General features: G+C 42.0%; 1 protein-coding gene across 1 annotated transcript in view; it reads left to right on the top strand.

The window, feature by feature from the left end:
• Positions 1-1,405: 1,405 nt before the first annotated feature.
• ASPG (asparaginase) overlaps positions 1,406-20,611 on the top strand; it is a gene marked incomplete at both ends in the record, with an annotated part of 45,534 nt that continues 26,328 nt past the window's right edge. Inside the window, 6 exons of the mRNA XM_080344621.1 lie at positions 1,406-1,565; positions 6,903-7,032; positions 10,531-10,642; positions 13,458-13,583; positions 15,039-15,122; positions 16,195-16,321. Coding sequence (XP_080200747.1) covers positions 1,406-1,565; positions 6,903-7,032; positions 10,531-10,642; positions 13,458-13,583; positions 15,039-15,122; positions 16,195-16,321 — 739 coding nt within the window. The remainder of the gene's footprint in view (positions 1,566-6,902; positions 7,033-10,530; positions 10,643-13,457; positions 13,584-15,038; positions 15,123-16,194; positions 16,322-20,611) is intronic.

Here is a 20,611-nt window from a genome sequence, read left to right as displayed (position 1 = left end):
TTCCTTATGAAGCACTGAAATGAAGTAGATGTGTCACCATTTCCTAAACCTGTTCCCTCTGCATTCTTCACTGCATCAGCCGAGACTCTAAAGTAGCCCCAATGCGTGGAAAATGTCCATTTCGGGATCATGGTATTCAGCTCCTGGCAATCACCAGCTTTTTGCAGATATGGCCAACGACAGCAGAGATGATTATCAGGATAAAAGAGACAGATATTCAGAGCTTCTGAGGTTGAAGTATTAAGTTTCCCCATCCTCTTTATTCTCATTTCTTTTTCAGAGGTCCCAGCTACATGGATAGAGATGGCATCGCCATATGCCCAACCAGGAATCCCTGTTGACCGTTAGCTAGTTGTTTTCCTGAGCACTTTTGGCAAGACTGTTGAGAAACAGAAGCTATTTTTCACAATTCCATGTTGGATCTGGCTGTACCAAGAATCATTTGATGGTCACGGGTTCCTAGGAAATACCAGTGCTTGAGGGTGAACAACCTCAAAGGGACAGAACAGCTCAAATAAAGGAGTTCGTGGGCTAATACTACCATATAGTCTACATGAGAGGACTGTATATGGATGCTTGATTTAACTCAGAAACCAGCCAGGACAGGTTGTGGCTTTGCAGGCTGCTGTTCCTTATGGCACAACTCCCACCGGTCCCAAGACCTTCCCACCATAATCCTTATTTTCTGTATTTCAGTTGTTAGTATTGAACCAGACTCCCCCCATTTGGCCCAGGGCTTGATGTGCAGCCTTGAAGGTGGAAGCTTTTCTCTCTCTCTTAAGGAAACGATTAGGGGGCAGAAATGGAGGGCGCGGTGGGTGCCTGTACCATGCTGTCTGCTGTTGGAAACACTTGGTGGGAACGAATCACCTCAGGGGCCAGGCAAGTGGAGGAAGTTCCCACATTCTTCCCCACGAGCTTTCTGGAAAGAAGAGGGGAGGACGCTGCTCTCCTCGCCGGGCTGACCCCGCGCCCTGTCTACCCGCCTCTCCCTTCCGGGCCTAGAAAGCGCCGCTGCTCTCCGCTTCTCCTTCAGGCGTGAAGGACCATGATGCTTCCCCCGGGCGGGCGCTGCCCCGCGGCCGCAGCGGCGCAAAGTGCAAGGGGAGGTGCCGGGGCTCGGCCCCACCGCTCTGCCTCAGCTCCCCCGGGCTGAGGGCTCCACCGCGCCCCCGCTCCACCTCACACCCGCCCGCAGCGCTCCAGCCGCAGCCGCCGGCCCCTCGCTGCCCGCTGCGGAGGGCGGCACGGCGGTTCTCCCCGCCTCCGGGGGCAGCGCTGCGGGCCGGGCACGCTCCACCCCGCTGCCTGCCCGAGCTGGCGGGGCGGGAAGGGGCGGCCCCGCACCGCCCTCCAACTCCCCTTTGGCCGGTGGCGCGGGAGGTAGCGGTTCCTCAGGAGCGGGATGGAGGCGGCAGCGGTGGGGCAGCCCCTTGCGCTGAAGCGCTCCCTGTCCGCAGTCCTGGCCGGCTGCCCCCCGGCCTCCGCCGGCGGCGCGAAGGCCGAGGCGCGGGTGCTGGTCATCAACACGGGCGGCACCATCGGCATGGTGCAGGACGTGAAGGGTGAGGGGGAGCGGGGGGAAGCGGCTGGCGGGGCGCTGGGATGCGGCGTTGGCGAGCGGGGCTGGGGCGGCCGCGTCCTTCAACAGCCGCGCGTTGTGACCGCGGGCTGTGGTTCAGCATCCCCGGGTTCCTCGTACCGGTGTGAGCAGCGCCAGGAGGGTGTGTGCCGTCCTCTCACCCCCTGTGCCTACCGGCCGCTTGTTTCAGTAGCTCATTTGATAGGCATTCTTCTGACAAGCGTGCCTCACAGCTAGTGAGAGCAGGTTTTGGCAGAGGACAACATGTTTCCTGAACCATGAGGGTTTTTTCCTCCCCTCCTTTGCACGCTGAAAATGAAACCAGCTTAAATGTACTAGTCATACAGTCCTTTTTTAGCACCAAAAGAGCCGCTGTCTCAGGCTACCTGGAGAGCACGTGCCGGGCGTTCCCACTGGGCCAGCGTGGGCTGTCGCGGGTGGCGGCCACGTCAAGGGTTTAGAAGTGGTGGCCTGGCGGCTGCGGCTGATGTGAGTGCGGCAGCGCACGGCCCGCCAGGTGTCCTGAGCGGGGAGGGCAGATGGAGCACCTGTACTCTGCTGCCGCTGGGCAGGATCCTGCTGCTTTCCTACCAGCTCTTGGCTTCCTTCAAGAAATCACTGAAATCACTGCTTCACCTTACCAAGGGAGGGTGAGACTTGTGCTGATGAAGAAGTTAGATGTGCTAAACCCCCTCCCACCACCGTAAAAATGTTTAAAACCTGTGAGGTGTCTCAGTGCACTGCCTGCGTTTCACTTGAAAGCCTTTTAGGTACCTGCAGGTATATGCTCTGCATTTTCAGGTGCCCCTAAATGTCAACAGGTAGATGCCTAAACTCACCTAACACCCCCTCAGACCAGAAGCTGGTTGGAGTGGCACCTAGGCACCGCTAGACTCTCCCTCAGCAGGCACAGATCACAAGAGATGCCAGAAGCATCAGCCAACTAATGTGTCCAGGGAGAAGAATGGATTTCAGGCCGGGTCTGACTTGCTGCAGGGCTGTGCGTTTACCAGTGTAAAGGGAAACACGGTAATGTGAAGGGGGTTGGAGAGAGGGATGCAGTCCAATTTTGATAACATCTGTTCAGTTCCTTCCTCTTTCACTTGGGAGGCAGTGGAGCATCCCGGGATTTCCAGAGCTGGCGTGTGTCTGTGTTCAGAAGTGTGGGTGCTTGTGTTGGTTCAAGCCTGCCTGTGAAATACCCTCTCAGCTACTCATTTGTAGGATTAAAACCCTTGGGGCTGTATCTCAGAGTTTCCTAGGTTAGATTTTTTTTCTAATACATATCCCTCCTTCTCAGAAGATGGCAGCTGGCTGATCCTTATTATTGTAGGAAAGATGCTTTAAGGAATTGTTCTATTTTGCTTTTTATGCCTGTTATCTTTATGTTTAATCTCTCAAAGTTGTAAAAAAAATTCTATTTCAGATGATGTGCAGCAACATTCCCATTTGTCTGCATAGTTTATACAAAAATAACTTACTACTTGTATTATTTCAGCTTCCTAAATGCCTTTTTAAGGAAATAAATTGAAATCACAACTAATTCTTTATAAATTAATTCCACAACCTCTTCTCATCTTGTGTCTTTTTTTGCCTTTTGCTTAACAAATGTCACTTACTAAAGCATGTGCAAACAATGTAACAGTTATGATCCAATGCTGCTGGCTTGCTACATCCTGGTGAGAGTTTTAACCTGCTTTTCTGGCAGCAGAGCAGCCCAAGCACCTCTTTCAGAATATTTGGCAGTCGTTAGTATTCAGACAGAAGCTGGCGAAAGGGCATGGGAAAGGCAGTATGCTTAAAAGGAGGGGAAATAATGCTCACTTCTTTTATTAATCAATGGATAGAAAGTGCTTGTTTACAACCGTACCTGGAACTACAAATGTTTTATTTCAAGCAAGGTGAACAGAAGTAGCTTCCTTGAGCTGCATGGAACCTTTCATAGCAGCAACTGCTCAAATTGAAAGGATCAATTTAGGCTTCTACATGACTAATTTCTCTCTAGGCTTACAAGCTTTTCTGTGGCCTTTCCAGTTGCCAGTTTCATTTTTAAAATTGGACAGTTTTGATCGGCCTAATGTATTCTGCAGGGAATATGTTCCTGTGCAGAACTGCACTCATGTCCAAGACTGATAACAATCAATTCCCTGGGCTGACTGTGCACGTGTGGAGCGATTATTTATCATCACAAGGGCTGATTGTGAACTTCCCAGAGAGGTTCTGCGGTTGATCTGTGCACGTGTGGCAACTCCAGAATGTCGTGCACCTGTTGGACTTTCTGCACACCTACAGGTTGCCTGCACAGGAGTCATTTTCAGAGGATGGATAATCTGTTTCTGTAAGTGGGATGACAACCAGAGTCAGCTACAGACTCAGTGTTGACGGTTTTGCTGTCAAATAGGCCATTGCAGTGCATTTTTTAAATTCATTCCTTCTGCTTCCTCCTACTTATTTCATTCTGTAACAGCCTCTTTTGGCCTATCAGTAGCTCAGTTCCAAAAGAGAATCTTACTGCACTCCTTAGTGAGGCTTCTGTGATATTAATCTTTGCATCAACTTTGTGTTCATGTTGCTCCTGGTTGGTGCTTTCAGGAAGATCATTTCCTTGGGCTTGTAGGCTGAATCTCTTTCCTAGCTTTTACCTCAAATATTAAGGGAAGAAGCACCGAACAAATAGAAGTAGAGCTAAGCTAAATCCCCTTAGAAAGATTATGTAGCTTGCAATAGATTCTGCCTGGGTAACTTAGTTAATTACCTGTCTTTCCTAGGCACACTAGACTGACAAACAGTGGGCTGCTGTAGTCCAAACCTTTTTCTCTTTGAAACCTACACACCTCACTTCTGAAAGCCCAATTACTACAGCTGCGGAAATGAATATTTTGGAAAACACTTTCTGCTTCTCTGCCTTTGCAAAATGTAGTCGTTATCTGGGGATCTGGCACCATCAATGTATGTGCCATTTGTATTGATGTTCCTGTAGGTAAAATGTGGTTTAGTGAAGTCCTTTGTATTGCTCAGTGTGGAGAGTGAATTAGGACTGGGGATGATGACTTGAGTGTGCTGAGGTGCAGCACGTTCCTCCCCAGCTCTGGTTTCTCAGGTGCAGAGACCTATGGACACAGCTACATCGGACTTCTTCAACTCCTCATTCTCTGCTGCAGCATGGACTATAGGATATCTTGATTGATAAGTAGCTGTAACAGTGTGATCTATATCACTGGCATGAAAAGCAGAGCCTTTGAATGTAAATGAGACAGAACTGTGCTTGTTCTCCTCGGCCACCATTGCTTGTTTGCTGTTCTGCCCTGGTCCCTCTGCTCTGTGACGCAGAGAAAGGACAGAAGTTGGTGAGAGCTGCTGGGACAAGTTGCATGGCCTGGCTCTTCTCTGCAGGGGTGAAGTTGCTTCAAATACTTGGTTAGCAAGCTTGGCTTGCAAAAGATGTTTTCCGTGCATAATAAAGTAGAAGTGTTCTTAGAACTGTTGCACTTGTGTTCCCCAGTGTTTGCCTCTTGGAACCGTAAAGCAGAAAACACTACTAAACGTGGATGCATTTAGGGGACACACCGGTTGTAAGTGGATCATCTTGGATACATCTGCAAAATGTCTTCAAAAGAAGGTTGAAGTTCAGTGCAAGCAGTTAAAGAAAAATCCTAACAGATTCGTGATTAAGGGGAACTGCCGTTTGTAGAGAAGGGATTTAAGAATATTAATGCACAACAGCTCTCAAGTTCTTGGGGCAAATACACAAAATAAACAGTCTAGTTCATTGTCAGTATTCAGGGTGAGATGAGCATTGAGCAAACAGAAAAATAATCAGAAAGCAGACAGAAAACACTTGATACTGAGCTGCGCTTCAGAGCCAAACAACTCTATACCCAAGCACAGCGGAAGTGCCCATTTGTGACTAAGCTAGGAACATCATTAATAGGAAGAGCAGGGATTATAGCTGAATGAATGAAACATCCAAAGCTTGAGAGTATGTTAAGTATGTTTTGTAAAACAAAGTATTCTGGCAGAAATCCAAACAAATCCATTCAAATGCTGGTGCCATCCTGTGAGAAAGCTGGCTATGAAGGGGCCTGCTACTTCATTTAGGGCAAGCCAGGAAGGGAGATTAGGGGGTTCTTAAGGATTTTTCCATCAGTTTGGAAAGTAAATGGGAAAAAAAGAAATACTATTAAAAATATTCTTTGTGTTTTGGAGTGTTTTAAATAAACATTGCTCTTTGAAGACGAAACCAAAAAAAATACCTATACTAACTTAAATAAGAATTGTGTTTAAACAAACAGAAGAGCTAGGATGTAGGAACTACCTGCCCTTGAATTAGGAATAACTAGAACTAGCAGAAGTAGAATAATGAGGTTTGAGAGTTTGTTCACCATCTGAAGAGGTGGTATAAAACCATCACTGAGATTAAACTGAACTGCGCAGTAACGCCAGTAGAATCTTGAAGTCTAAGAGGGAAATATACCTCTGATGGAAGTTCCTTGAAGGAAAAACACCTCAAAAAGTCAGGCTTAACAAGAACAGGATGGCTTCTGACTGCAGACACCAGTACTGTTGCCATCCTTCCTGAACAGGGTGTTGGGAGAGGAGTTGCAGGTTGGATTCATGCGTGAGCTCAGTTCCATAATGCTGAGGATTTTAACATCAAAAACTTAGGTGCCGTTCTGGCTAACAGATTTCTCTGTATATTTGTGTGTATATATCTTTGGACCTGTCAGTGCTCAATACCTACTGTGGGCTTTGCTTTAGCTTTGTCTTACTTATTTTTTTCTCAGTGGAAATGCTATTGATATAACCTGCAGCTTTCCAGCATAGTCATACCAGTACCTTGCTGTTTGTGCCAATACTGCTACAGGCTAAGAAGCTCAGGTAAAAATATCCCAACTTTGTACTACAAATTGACGCTCCCTGTTTTGTAAGTTTTCTGCCAGTAGGTAGAAATAGCTATGGCAAATGTAAAAAAGAATGGTAGCTTTTTGCTGCAATTGCAAAATTGCCTTCCTGCCCCTACTACGGATCAGTATCTACACACGAGCAATAACTAAAGCAGGTAAAAGATAAATATTTGATATGGATTTGTAACATTATTTCTCTTAAATAAAGGATTTATTTATTTCAAATCAAGAAAAGAATAACTGCAAGTAGATTTATTGGATATATTCTGTTTTAATGTTCTGGAAATAGACTTTAAATTCAATTTGGAAGGACGAGGAAAGAGCTGTGTAACTCAACTTCTTCCCTCCTTCCTGTGCCACTTTCTTCCTTCTGTGCCTGCTCCTTTATTTACTTATTTTGTTCTTTATTTTTAAAGGACTTGCTCCTGAGGCCAATAAATTAGTAAACAGCTTGAAAACAATGCCAATGCTGCATGACGAAGCATATGCCAAAGAAACAAAACTGAGCCACATCCATGAATTTCCAGATGACACTCTGGTGCTCCCGTAAGTACATTTTCCTTGGGGAGAGGGGACGTTAGGGAAGTATCCAAACATTTAATGTGAAGAATCCACTATGAGATTAACAAAAATGCTTAAAACGAAAAAGCCCACCATGTCTGACACAATAGAAGATGTCTGATAAATTTGCAATGAATTGTCTTACAACTGCTTGAGAAATAACTTTTAAATTAGGCCACAAGTAATCACTCTGGGCAGCTTAGTTCTGCATTTTTTTTTTCTTCTTTTGGCTATTAAGTTGCTACTGTGCAGGCATACAAATATTCTGTAGAAACTAAGAAAACTGTATATACAACTCCATGTGAATTATCTTCTGCATTTGTCTGAAAAAGTCACATCTAATTAATGCATCTTTGAATAGGCCTCATGCTTTAATTCTGCAGGCCTTCTGTGTTTAAAAAAACCCCTAAAAGCTGATTGTCTTTCGCAAATTTATGCAACATTATGATAACAAGCGATGGTCTTATAATTAATCTGCATTGCTTCTTAACTGTTGGGCAATGATTAATAAGCTTATAGGTTTTATTTAGAGGGCAGTATGCTAATTTGAGATATTCCCCAGCTGTGATGAATGACTATACCCCTGTAAACATGTTAACTTTGCACAATGGATGATTTTACACAGTCATTAAAAAATAAATGGGACTATAGCTGTTTTGCTGTAAGAGTAAAAATGGATATTCTTTTAATCTTTAAGGAGAAAATCAGAGCATACAAAGAAAACGTAAATTCTATTAATTTCTCTCTATTTTGCATTGAGGTCTTTGTGTGAAGGTTTTAAAAATAACCACTTAAAAGGCAGATGGCAGAAAAAGGGGTAAAAGGAAAAGAAATGGACTCCCAGTGGAGCAGTGTTGATGTGAATATACAGTTTGTGTTAAATTCGGTGATTATCCTAAGAAAAATGGAGCTCTGTTAATACTGTGCTTGTAACCAAATAACTTTTAAATACTCTAAGGGATTTGAAATATAACAAAACTATACTAATATATCCATTTGAGTCCTAAATATACTTCTCCTGGCAGATCTTTTCCATGAAGAACTGAAAAGCTTAAAACAATAATTCACATCAAAACCTGAGGTTTGAAAAACACTCTTGTCTTGTTTTTCTGGCACTGCTGAGTGTCGTTTCTGGAGGTCACTCATGGCAACTTGCCATCTCCTCCTTTGTGCTAGCCGAGTGATATTTTAACTAGGCAGTTGAGAAATATTGTGAGTTTCCGGTAAGAGAAAATAGGAGTATTTTGTGAACTTTGTATATCTGTGTGATAACCTTGACGTAAGAAGAACAACATGATCTCTGTTTAGGGAGAGGTATCAGAAGTCATAGACTAGGCTGGTCTCTGCTGTCAGTACATCTTGATTTATTTAAACAGCACAATCTCAGGGGAACTTTTTTTTTCGCAGAGTTTCAACTGAATTCCAAAGTTACTCTTAGCATGTATAAATGTGATATCCAACAAGGCAATTTTTCATGTGAAGACTAACTTCTTAGGTACAGTATGTTGGTTGATTATGAATGAAAACTACATATTGTTTAAATATTCTCTCTGCTATACACAACTGTCTTACAGGCCTCATAAGGAGAGCAGGTCTGCAGATTTTATTAGCTGATGAATTGATCACTGACTCTTGGTTTTGCATATTTTTTAGTTTCTATAAATACATATATGCATAGCAAATGGGAACAAAACGTGATTGCAAATGCCAAGGGAAGGTAATCAACTTTTCTGTGCCCTAAGCACGTATTTTGGGAACTTTTACTCATCCATGCAGTATCCTGGTCTTTCCTACAGCCTTTGTAAGCATCTGTCACAGTTACAGCAGGCAGGGAACTTTCCATCATCCTCAGGCAGTGGAAGAGCATTGAGAACACTCACAAGATGCTGTAAAACACGCTCCGGATGGCTCTGCCTGGGAGAGCTGACCCGCCAGCAGTTCTTTGTTAGCTGCTTGTTGGCCAGGGCATTGCTAAACAGGGACATAATGCAACTGATGTAAGAATGGGTGAAAATGGTGGATATTCTGCCCTCTTCCAAGCTTCAGAAAGGTATCGGAAAACAATAGTAGTAGGGTTATTTTTTTAATCCCAAATCTTAACTAGCCAAGGGGAATTTATATGCAGTTGACTTTACTCTGAGTGGTTAGAAAATCAGTGTGCAGAAATAGGCATATTTTGGGGGGGGTAAAACATGTGCTCTGTAGGTCCATTTGGCTGGCAAATGAAAGGTCTTTGAGGAGTCACATTTCTTGAGAAAGGCAGGTGGAGAAAGGGAGACCCGTGGTCCTTGGGGGTAAGGAGAGCAGCCAGGAGGCTTAGAGCTGGGACAGTCCCACTGTGATTCCATAGCCACCATCTCCTTCGATAAGTCCACCCAAAAAATTGGGATTGAGTACTTTCGTAAGACACTGGAGTGCCTAAACACTTCTTGGTCTTTGGTTTCCATCTGCTGGGCTACACACAGCCTGATGTTACATTTCTCAGCCCCACAGGTACTTTATCCTGTTCCTTGACTGTTCATCTTTGTTTTGTTTTGTTTTTTGTTTTTTTTTTTCTCTTGCATAAATGTTTTGTCTTGTTTTTGCTGTACTTGGAGCAGTCTTTTCCCAGCTGTCAGGGTTGCACTTGTTCAATGACCAATAACTGATTGCCACTGAGTTGCTAATAGTCCTGGGGTCTCTGTTTTCAACCCCTGTCAGTGTTTTAGGATCTTTGCTATTATTATATTAAATGCTTAAACTCCTCATCATAACAAGAGACAGCTGGTACCATATAGCAAACTTTCATAACAAGGTGGCAACGGGCCTAGTAGGCTGGGACTGGGGTTTTACAAAGTTGGCCTATTTACTAGCAAAGGCAACAGTTCACTTGAAGATCTCAACTAAAAAAGAGAGTTTTATTTCCAAATCTGAGGTCAGAGAAACTGAGAAGAGTGGATCTTCTGCAGGCCACAAAAATGAATCCCAGTCATAAGATTCTTAAGAGAAGGTACTGTTTCTGTCAGGGAAGATAACCCATTTATAAGGTGTCTACTTTTATTTATGAAAGGATCAAAAGGATCAAGAAGTTTTACAACTCTTCTGTTGACCCCCTATAAACATTGAGAGCTTTATAGATTCCTCTCAATAGCTTATGCAGCATTTTTAAACCTTAAGGCTGAGTATTGACTTTCGTTAGACTCAGTTCCAAACTTAAAGTAAAAGTCTAGGTTCTTCTTTGCTGTCTTTAGTTTTACCAGCTCCTCCCTTCCTCATAAATCACATTTTTTATTAAATTAAATTTAGGGATTTGTGCTTTAAACCACATCAAGCCATGAACTTCTAAACTTGAAATTTAATGTTCCAAATTTAAGACCCTTTTTTTGCCATAGACTTGGGGGATGAGGAGGAAAAGGGTGAAAACTACTGGTTTAGAGAGAAAATCAGAACTGATGAAGTGATACTAGCTCTAAGAATTTTTTTTCCAATTGTCTTTCTTTATAGTGTCTCTAAGCAAAACAAAAGAATTTTTTACACAATCTTGGAGCTCTCACCACTGCTGGATTCTTCCAACATGACACCAGAGGACTGGGCAAAAATTGCAAAGAAACTTGAGGTACTATGGTGTGGGATATGTGTGTTGCTTAAACAAAACCATCAATGTACCTAGTATACTTAGCAAGATAAAATAATTCAGCAATGCTATACATATGTGTTTGTTTATTTAAAATGCAAATGTCATGTATCTTGCTTAATTACTCACAAAGTGACAAGTCCTGTCCTTGCAAGGCTTGCCAATTTTTGTTTATTATTATTTTTTCCTTTTGAAAATGTTGCAAACTCATTAAGGTTATATAGGTCTTCCAATGGTGAGATGTGTCATAATTCTGTACAAGAAAATAAATAGGAAAATTGGAGGTCTGATTGAATAAGGTCTGTAATGTGTAGGTTGATATGCTCTAAAATGTTGACTAAAAGTCGCTGTCCAAAAACGTTGAATAAAATCCTAAGGTGTAGGTGACTTAACTGCAGGTTGCTTAGTTACACATCGTTCGAGTGTTCAAATAGCTTAATAGTTAGCTATAGACATAGAAAATAATTTCACGTCTTTATGCCTTTGTTACTCTGGACACAGACAGACTTTGACCAGCTTTGGCTTTGCAGCCAGTAGAAAAAACGCTATCGTGGTTAGGTTTCCCACAGTGGGAGATGTTTAAAGCCCTAGATATTCCTGCATATATAGATTAATTCATTACATCCTCCTCTAGATTAAAAAAATCAGCATTTCTTTGCTCCTGTCCCTGTGTCTGAACGTAGCTGTGTGCTTTTAAGAAAGAAATGCAAAGCATTAAACATACTTCACACTAGGAATTCATATACAGCTGTCAGAAATAAATAACCGTGAACCTGGTAAGATATTGCTCCTCCACTCCTGCTCACTCTGCGATAGCGGGCTTTATAGTGTAAATTTCCTCCTCTGACCAAGCTGCAGCAACGCTTGCAAACAGCGTAGTAATGCTGAGAATGCTGCTGACGATTCAGGTAACAGTCTTTCACCTTTAGATCCTCTGATCCTGAAACCACCAAACTAGGGATGATGCTCGTCCTATGGAATCCATCTTGCCAGGGCAGAGAGGAGACAGAGCTGGTGTCTGAGCAGACAAGGCTGTAGGACGGAGCGGGGACACAGGTGGGACAAGCCCAGGGACAAGAGAAGAGTAATACGAAAAATGCCATGCCATGCTGAACAAGGAGAGAAGCTACTTTTTTTCCTCCATGGCACGTTCGTTTTGTTAAAACTCCTGAGCTCCAAAAATGCTTCTTCCTCATACACAGAATGTGGCTTTTCTGTATGTATAAATATCCAGTATGTGTGATCCAAGTGAAAAGTGCTGAGAAGGGGAAAAAAAAAACCCTTTAACTGTCTGGCTTATGTATATACACTGCCACTTTGTGTTCATCTTCCACACGTACTTGGCACAGCTGTAATGTGCTGATGACTTTCCAGACCGAAACATTCTAAGATGTTTCTGTAGGAAATCTCCTTAATTGCCAGCCTGATCTTTTATGTTATGAAGCTTAAACTAAGCTACGTTCTTTAGCACCTAATAAGGTTATTAAGGCTGAATGTATTCATGAGTGTATTGATTGAGTTAGAGAGGACAAGTGGCTATTTCTGTGATCTTTGCCCTTCTGGAAACTTACTTATTACTGCATTGGTGAATAACTACAGCATGCTTTTTGCATCACACTGTAGTTTGGCCTACAAAAAGATCTTGCAACACTGGCTGTTGTTCTGCTGGCTAACTTGTTAGAAATCAGCAGAAATCCCCTGACACTTCCAGTAGGTAATGACATGTAGGCACAGGTATCAGTGAAGAAGTAGCAAAAGGAAAAGTAGAAATTGACAGGTGAGTTTAGAGGTGACCTTATTATCAGGAGATGCCAAGTGTGTGTGGCTACTGTAGCATAAGAAGTGTAATTAAAATTAAATCTTCTTTAATTCTATGGTAAACTCCCCTTTTTTTCCCCCATTCTGACACTTCATACGTCTGCTTAGACTTGTATGTCACCCTTTCCATGTTACCAAATTACATCAGAGACATTAGCCTCTCTCACTGCAGTGTTTATTGTGTGCATCACTCTTACAACAGAGGAACCAACTCCTTTTTCCTCCAAAAGCTAGCACATTGCTTTATTCCGACAGGATGAGCTGTGCGATTCGTGGCTTTGCATTAAAAAAAGTCCTGTGTGGGATGGTGTGTAGATTAAAGCTGTAAAATTCCTTTTTGCATCCGTATGTGCCTGACTGAGAGTCTAAGGCACTTTGCAAAAGCCAGCAGGTGTACCTACATTAACGGACATGAAGAAGCCTCTTCACCTCTATCTGTTGCAGGACTCGCTCAGTGCTACAGAAAGGATGACTTTTCAGCAGAAGAGGGCACTCTGACACTGGCAGTTTGCCTGTCTGCTGCCTGGATTAAATGGACTGGTTTTTTTCTATACATTATGATAGCCTTGGTTTGCCTAATCTGTTCCTGTAAATGATGTAATCCCTAAAGTAAAAGCGGCGACAAGAAATCAGACTATACGACTAATTTGCATATGTTAACATTCCTGTTTAAAGCCATTGCTAAGCTTTTCTTAATTAGCAGTCTTCTGGTTTTAAAATGCTGCATTAATATGGATACATAGAAGAATCTCTTTGACTGTTCCACAATTAGAATTACTTAGTTCTAGTTCTTACTGTCCTATTAACCCTTAATTGTATTTAAACTGAAACCAGGATAACTTTAGGAGGAATTATGTGTGTAGTACCCTTTAAAGTGTTGTGCTGTTGCTTACATCAGCAAAAGTAATGCAATCTATACCCCCTTTGCTGATGCCAATGCATTGCTCTAACCATGTGAAAACTGTCTCTCCATCTCCAGGAGCACTATGAAAAGTACGATGGTTTTGTGATCCTTCACGGCACTGACACCATGGCCTACACAGCTTCAGCCTTGTCCTTCATGTGTGAGAACCTGGGTAAAACCATCGTTCTGACAGGATCTCAGGTAATGGGCTTAGTTTGAAGTCAGAAGCCTCATTTTTGGTTTTTATATGCAAAACTAGGTAGTGTCCTGATGATCTCTGTATGGTTTAGTAGCGCAGGGTGGGCCTCTGGCCAGGGTGAGTGGTCACAGTGCTGACAGAAATTAGTGAGAATTGACGGGCTCACCAGCTGAGGATCTGCCCCATAATGTTATCATTAATGACTTCACAACTCTGTACAAAATCAGACTAGTAGTTCATTATGGCTGGGGCCAGATGCCTCAAAGAAAGATGTAAGAGCCTGTCATTGGCCATTGTGTATTAATCGGTTTATAAGAGAAGCATCTTTCCAACCTCAGGTGGCTGCTGGTTGTAAGCTGTCTTTTTTTTCTTTTAAAGCCCTAAAGCTTATTACTTTTTACTTCATCAGTTGTTATCCTGTCTAATGTTACTCATTGTTGCATTCTTTATAATTTTTTTTAAATAATCTCTAAGCATTTTTTGATCATTTCTGTTCCATAAAGCATTTAACATGGTCTGTTTCCTTTCCTCTAAAGACTACATTTATTAAGTGTCATTCTCTTAGCTGGAGATCAGCCCTTTGCATATTCTCTGGGGGGAAGGGGTTTTCTTACTAGAATAGCTTGTTTGAGTGTAAAATACAGCTCTAATCACAAAAGAGAGATGAGACATCATACTGTAAAATCCCCCTCTCCCATCTCCTAACTTCCCTTTCACATGTGGTCTATTTGAAGTCAAAATACAAAAGTCTAGGAAGGAGCAGGCTCCCACTTATTGTCTTGACATGGAGCAGTCTAGTTCTGATGCATCATATTCAAGGTTTTACTTTCTTTTTGGCTTTATTGCTTGGAGATCTGCCTGACATACGATCTAGAAATGCAGCATGTGATTATTTTTCTTTGCTGAAGCGAGCTCTGACTATCTGTTAATCGACAGGCAATCTGAAAAGGCATGGAAGTCGTCACTCAGCAGACCAAATTTCTGGTTTTAATCTTGTCCTTTTCTGTCGGTAATAACCTGCTGGCTGAGATTTTCTGTCCTATGAGGAAAGATGGTGCAAGAGAGCTGTTGTGAAGCCCATAGTGGCAGTTCTATATGATCTGGGACTTTTGCTTTTCCTCTTTACAATCACTTCTCCCATGCTCAGTCATTTTAACTATGTCTGCTTGCTGTTTTTTATATTTTTCCTGAATCAGTCTTTTAATTTGCTTAATCACACTAGAATAATCTCTATATTAGCTTTTGAGTGCTATTATAAAAGTCTGTTAAGCACAGAGGGAAACCCTGCCATCTGCTGCAGTCTAAAATAGTTTAGATGAAGAAGGAAACTTTATTTGTCATAAATCATAGTTACATAAATTATTTATGTGTTTGTATTGCATAAGTTGGACTCTTTTTTTTCTGCTGTGTAGGCTTTAATTAAGGTACAGGGTGTAATTTACCTCTCTGCTCTTCAGGTGCCCATATATGAGCTGCAGAATGACGGCCGAGCCAACCTTCTGGGGGCACTGCTCTTTGCTGGGCAGTTTGTGATTCCTGAGGTCTGTTTGCCTGTGAAAACCATCTCAGAAACTGCTTTTCTCCCTCTAGCCAGGACATGTATTATACTTACGTACTCAAAATATCCGGTAGGCGGTGAGGAATTGCACTTACATGGGAAGATAAATGGATTCCACTGAGGTAACAAAGCACTTCCATGGCAAAGCACGTGCCGTTTTCTCAGGAGTCGTATCCCCCATATACAATCTATAAAGACTATCAAGTCTGAAATGTAGCTTGCAGCAGTCTTGAAGTTAGAGGTTCCCTTGCAAATAAATGGGATCTGAAACACCTGTAAGTCAGTTTTTTTTAACTGAAAGTTACTTTGAAGTTCTAAAGTTGTTCTAAAACTGGTAGGAGTGTCTTCTAGCTCTAGTTCGTGAAGACTGAAGTATGAAGGATGATATCCCTAATGTCATGAAAGTACCTCCATGGTCTCAGCACCCTGCCTTTAAAGATGTTGGTGCTGTGCAGCCCAAAAATCAGAGACAAAACTGGTCCGGTTACACCCCATTTCACTTCTGCCTCTCTCCCAAAGCCAGTTCTTGTAACACAACAGCAGTAGCTGACTGGCCAAAGTCATAGTAACTTAGAACAACTTTGAGGTATCTGCTTTCCTTTCAATTCCAATGGACAAACTTTAAGGGACTTGAGAAGAAACCTAATTATTTATTTGTGGTAACTCTTTTGAAAGTTATCCTTGTTTTCACTAGGCCTTTTGTTAAGGTTTTGGTCTCTGAATTTAGATATAACTGATGAACTTATTGAAAAGTCCACACTGTTCCTTTCCTCTGTTTCTGAAGTGGACTCAGGAAAATTTGCTGTCTCCTAGCCCGTGCCTCATGAGAGGATTACGAAACTAGTTAGCTCTTGTTTTGTTCTTAAATTCTTAAACCAATGTGTGACAGATGTGCCAACTCTTTTTGAAAGGGTAAGAGTTGTAAACATCTACTAGCCTCTGAGTTGCTTTAAAGAGTTAGAAAACACTTTATAAAGGACAGACTACAGTATTTATCTACTGAATCTTTTAATTACTGGCTTATTCATAGACCTGTTTCTTTACTTGTCTTGCAGGTGTGCCTGTATTTTTATAATAAACTGTACAGGGGAAATAGGGTGACTAAGGTGGATGCTGGGAGTTTCAATGCCTTTTCCTCACCTAACCTGCCTCCACTTGCAAATGCTGAGGTTGATATTACAAGTAAGCAACATCATCTCTTAAGCCTTGTAATTTATGCCACATGCAGTAGAACTCTAGCTGAAAATAATCTGTGCCTATGTAGTCGAAATGCTGTTTTTAAACTGAAATATATTTGAAAGCCCTGTAGCTTGGCTCTACTTTATCTGCTTTGAAACTGTTTAAATATTAGTAAGACTGAGAATTTGTAACTCAACTGCATTTATGTATCGAATATAGATGCGAGCTATACTGACTTTGACTAAAGATCCAGAGTAACGAGAGGGAATGTTGCTCCTGTGTCATGAGAATGCTTGCTCTGCAGATAAAAACGAGGGAGTGAGGACTGAAACAACAAAGAGTTTAATCTCATTAATGACCATGCAGGGCTCCAAAATCAGCCAAAAGAGTCATTGCAGAGTTCTTGCACCTTCAACAGATTCTCTGTTTGATGCATGTCACTGTGTAAGATGTTTTACCGGATATTTAGGACGTGTCGAAACTGCAAGCACACTGAAAATGTAGGGTCTAGCAGACCTAGAATATGCTCTGTGTGATTTTTAAATTTTTCTTTCCCAAACCTACTCAGAATCCCTGTAATTTCTGTGTGGCTGGTTTTTAAGGAGAGGAAAAGCTACATGAAGATTTCGGTACCCATTTGCAAACTCATTAACACACTGATATCCGTTCTTGGATAAACGGCACCGTTTCTTTGGAGAGGGGAGAAGAGGGACACATTTCAAGTCCAGCTAAATGAGGAGTTGCTAAAAAACATACTGAAGGACAGTTTAAAAAAATGTAACACATTATGTGAGCTGCTTTTGGATAGGTTAGGTATACTAAAAAGAAGTAGGACTTGGTGACAAGTTCCATTAATTCCAAAAACAGGAAACAGGAGAGGGTTCCTGAATTCTTTTTCCAAGTGCTGTTAGTGGCAGTAGGAGCTCTCGCCCTGTGCTGTGCAGTGTGCCATTCTGAATGGTTTCTACTGCTAGGGAGAGAGACATTCTGCAGTTTGGAAAAACAAACTTATCCCTTCCACCTAATGAGTGGGAGTTACTTAACAAAGGTTCAGGATCAAAGTGCTGTGTTTGTATCAGCCAGATACGGAGTGAAGAAACCTGTGAAACACTGCAGTGGTCTGTAGGACATCCCTCAGGTAGGGAGTCTGCCACTGTTGTATTACTGTGCCATGTCAAATACAGCACTTCTGAAATCAACAGAAATCCTGTCCGTTGATGTTGCAGTAAACTGGGGAGAATCTACTTTCTTGGTTTTTTTATGAACTGCATCAAGTAGTGTATAAATAAATTCCGTTTACTGACTGATCAATAATGAAATCAAGCTGCAAATTGCATGCTATTTCTCTCTTGGATTTGAACAAACTGTTTTGTGATTCCTTGTCTATAGTAGAAAAATGAGAAAGTTATTAAGTACTTCCCTTAGCCCATATTGTGTCCCATTATCCTTTCAGCAGAATACCCCATTGAGATCAGTGAAGATTTCAGATTTAAAAACTGATGGTGTGACAGGCTCTATTTTTCCTTGTTTCAGTTGATTACCCAGTTAGGGTAGCGTCATTTATCCAAAATGACACTGTCAGGATTGAAGGATTGTTTCATTTTGAAAAAACATAGTTTATAGTATGGGCAATCTACTAGTGCTGCTTTATTTTGTCCAAAGTAATTGTTTGAAACATTGCTGTCTCCCTTGAGTTTGCTTGTACAATCCTCATTTGAAGCTTTCACGGCGACAAGAAACCACTCAGGCTTTTAAAAACAAACCAAACAAATCTAGCATCTTTTAACTTTTTTTTTTCCCATGAATGACTTTGTATAACATGTCTTAATCTTCCTGTAGACAGGGCTGACTCTTGCTGCTTCAGCGTTATGGACAGCAGCCTGAGGATGGCAGGAGGAGCAGGCCATGTGCAGAAACTCCTCCTCAGGATTCCTGGCTCTAACAAACCTGGGAATGAAAATTCCAGAGAAGCAGAGGGGGAGAGGTGACAGGATGGAGAGAAAGAGGGAGTGTAATGGGATCGTGGCTTGGTGCACAGGAATGAGGAGAGGACATGCTGTTTGAGGCCTGGCATGCCTTATAAAAGCAACTATTTACTTCAGAGAGAGAGAGGAGAAAGGAGTAGCTCAGTCTTCTTCCCTTCCCTGAGCTAGCTGAAGCTCTCTTCTTCATTTCTGATAGCCATGTTTCACCCTGTTCCCCCTTCAGGTGAGGCTCCCAGTGGACTTCTGATCTCTGTGTTCTCAGCCAGATCTTGGACTGTCTTAGCAATACCTAAGAGTCCCATTATCCAGTTTTAGATAAGCAAGTGTGTCAGCTTCCTCAAGGCTTTCAATTCAGCACAAGAAACTCCTGTAAGAAGTGAAAAATTCTAGCCCACTCTTGAAAAGAGTAGGAAACTCAGTGCCAATGGGAAATACTTCCGCAGCAGAATCAGAAATCTCTATATGAAATGGACAATAGAGAAATAACCAAAAATATTTCTATAATCTTAAAGTTGATCAAATAAAAGACCATGCCTTATTTCTCCCACATCTTGAAAACAAGAGAGTCAAGGAGGGCTATTTAGTTTGAAATATGTAAAGAGTCTCCGTATATTTCATAACTGATTATCCTGCTCTGTTCTCGATTGCCCTAATGAAGCAAATATGAAACTTGCTTTGTTACCATGGCTGGACTTTCTTCATCACATACATGTAACAGGTGGGAGTGGTGCACATGGACAGGACCGCATGATAAGAAACACGTGTAGGGGATGAGCAGAGCCCGTGTGGCTGTGCATGCAGATGTGGTGCAGCAGCAGCAGCAGGTTAGAAGGCTCTTTGGGTTGATCTGCCCGCCAGTCTGATCAGAGAGAAGCTGTTTGTCTCTGGCCAAGCCTGCATCTTGGTTGGCAGTTCTGGTTATTTATAGTAAAAAGCCCAAGTCATTTATGTATTAAGGCAAACGCCAACTCTCTTCGCTCAAGTGCTTTTTGTCGCCTCCCCACCTTGTAAGTAGACATGTTGATTCTTGCAAGGACACCAAGCAATTTAAATATTCATTTCCAAAGGTGTGCGTCGATTGTTTTATAACAAACTGCCAAAAAAGGGGGTCTGCGTTTGTCTGCATCCTTCAGGCATTTGCACCCATAGGTTGCCCTGTGCTCCCCACCCCTTGGCTGCTACCGTGCATTGTAATGAACACCGGGACAACGTATATATAATGGTGGGGCTCACCCGTGGCCCTGCGGAGAGGGGTGAGAGGAGAGCGTTGCTGTTTGTCTGGAGCTCTGCAGTCACGAAAAGCTGTATTTCTTGTTTGATTTCATAACTCGGAGTTCAGTCACCACTCCTAAGGGAGGTGTTGCTTTTAGTTGCTGCTTTCCCATTATAAATTGAAACCTGCATTGTGGTATAGGCGTTGTTTAAAAAAAGCGCCTTTTTTTTTTCTGCTTTCTAGACTGTGTAGAGCTGCTTCTCTTTTTAATGTTATTTTTAAGTCAGGTTGATTGTTTTTCCACACTAACCCTGTCACCATAGTTCTGTATGCGTGTATATGCAGGAATAGAGCTGAACAAGATAATGATGGTTTTGAGCTGTAATTTTAAAATCTGTAGTGTTTGGTAGGAAGGAGGAGATTTGAAATAGTGGAGTATCGTTTGTGATGGTTTTGTTTGGAAGAATAAACAAAAGGCCTTAGTATCTTGAATGCACTCTCCTTGAATAATGCCATCTTTTCTATCCCAAGCCATTTTGCATACAGTATATAAATAGCTGTTACCTCTATATTTTATGTACATTGCTTATGTACATTGCTTTTAAATGTTTCTGCTGTGCAAGACTGGTAGCTAGCTTACATTTGTACCTCAGCTTTGTATCTATATTTACATAATGCAGTACACCCTATCAGTTAAACTCTTTACAAGCACAGGCCATCCAAGTTAGAACAGGTTACTGTTTTCTATATTGTGCCAAAACTGAATATCCCTAATTAGTCACTCTTATCCACAGGATAAAAAACTGTTATGAACACCAATATACACAGCTTTCTGTACTTCACCTACTTGTATATGAGTTTCTTAGGTCAGAACTGTTAGTGAATTCTAAGATTTTTTTTTATAGTGTTTTTAAATTATTATCCAACAAAAGATTGCCGCGTGGTATGACTATAGCTGGTTCATTCAGTACGATGAAGATGCTTGAACTTTGTTATGCGACATAAATATTCTTCCCTTTTGTGGATGGAATATTTGAGATGGAGGATGCACAGGGTGTGTTCTAAAGTTTTTTTCCCCTGCGTGGCGCTCTGCCT

Source organism: Nesoenas mayeri, assembly GCF_963082525.1.
Source record: "Nesoenas mayeri genome assembly, chromosome: 5".
Classification (NCBI taxonomy): Eukaryota; Metazoa; Chordata; class Aves; order Columbiformes; family Columbidae; genus Nesoenas; species Nesoenas mayeri.
This window is presented reverse-complemented; position numbering and strand designations above follow the sequence as displayed.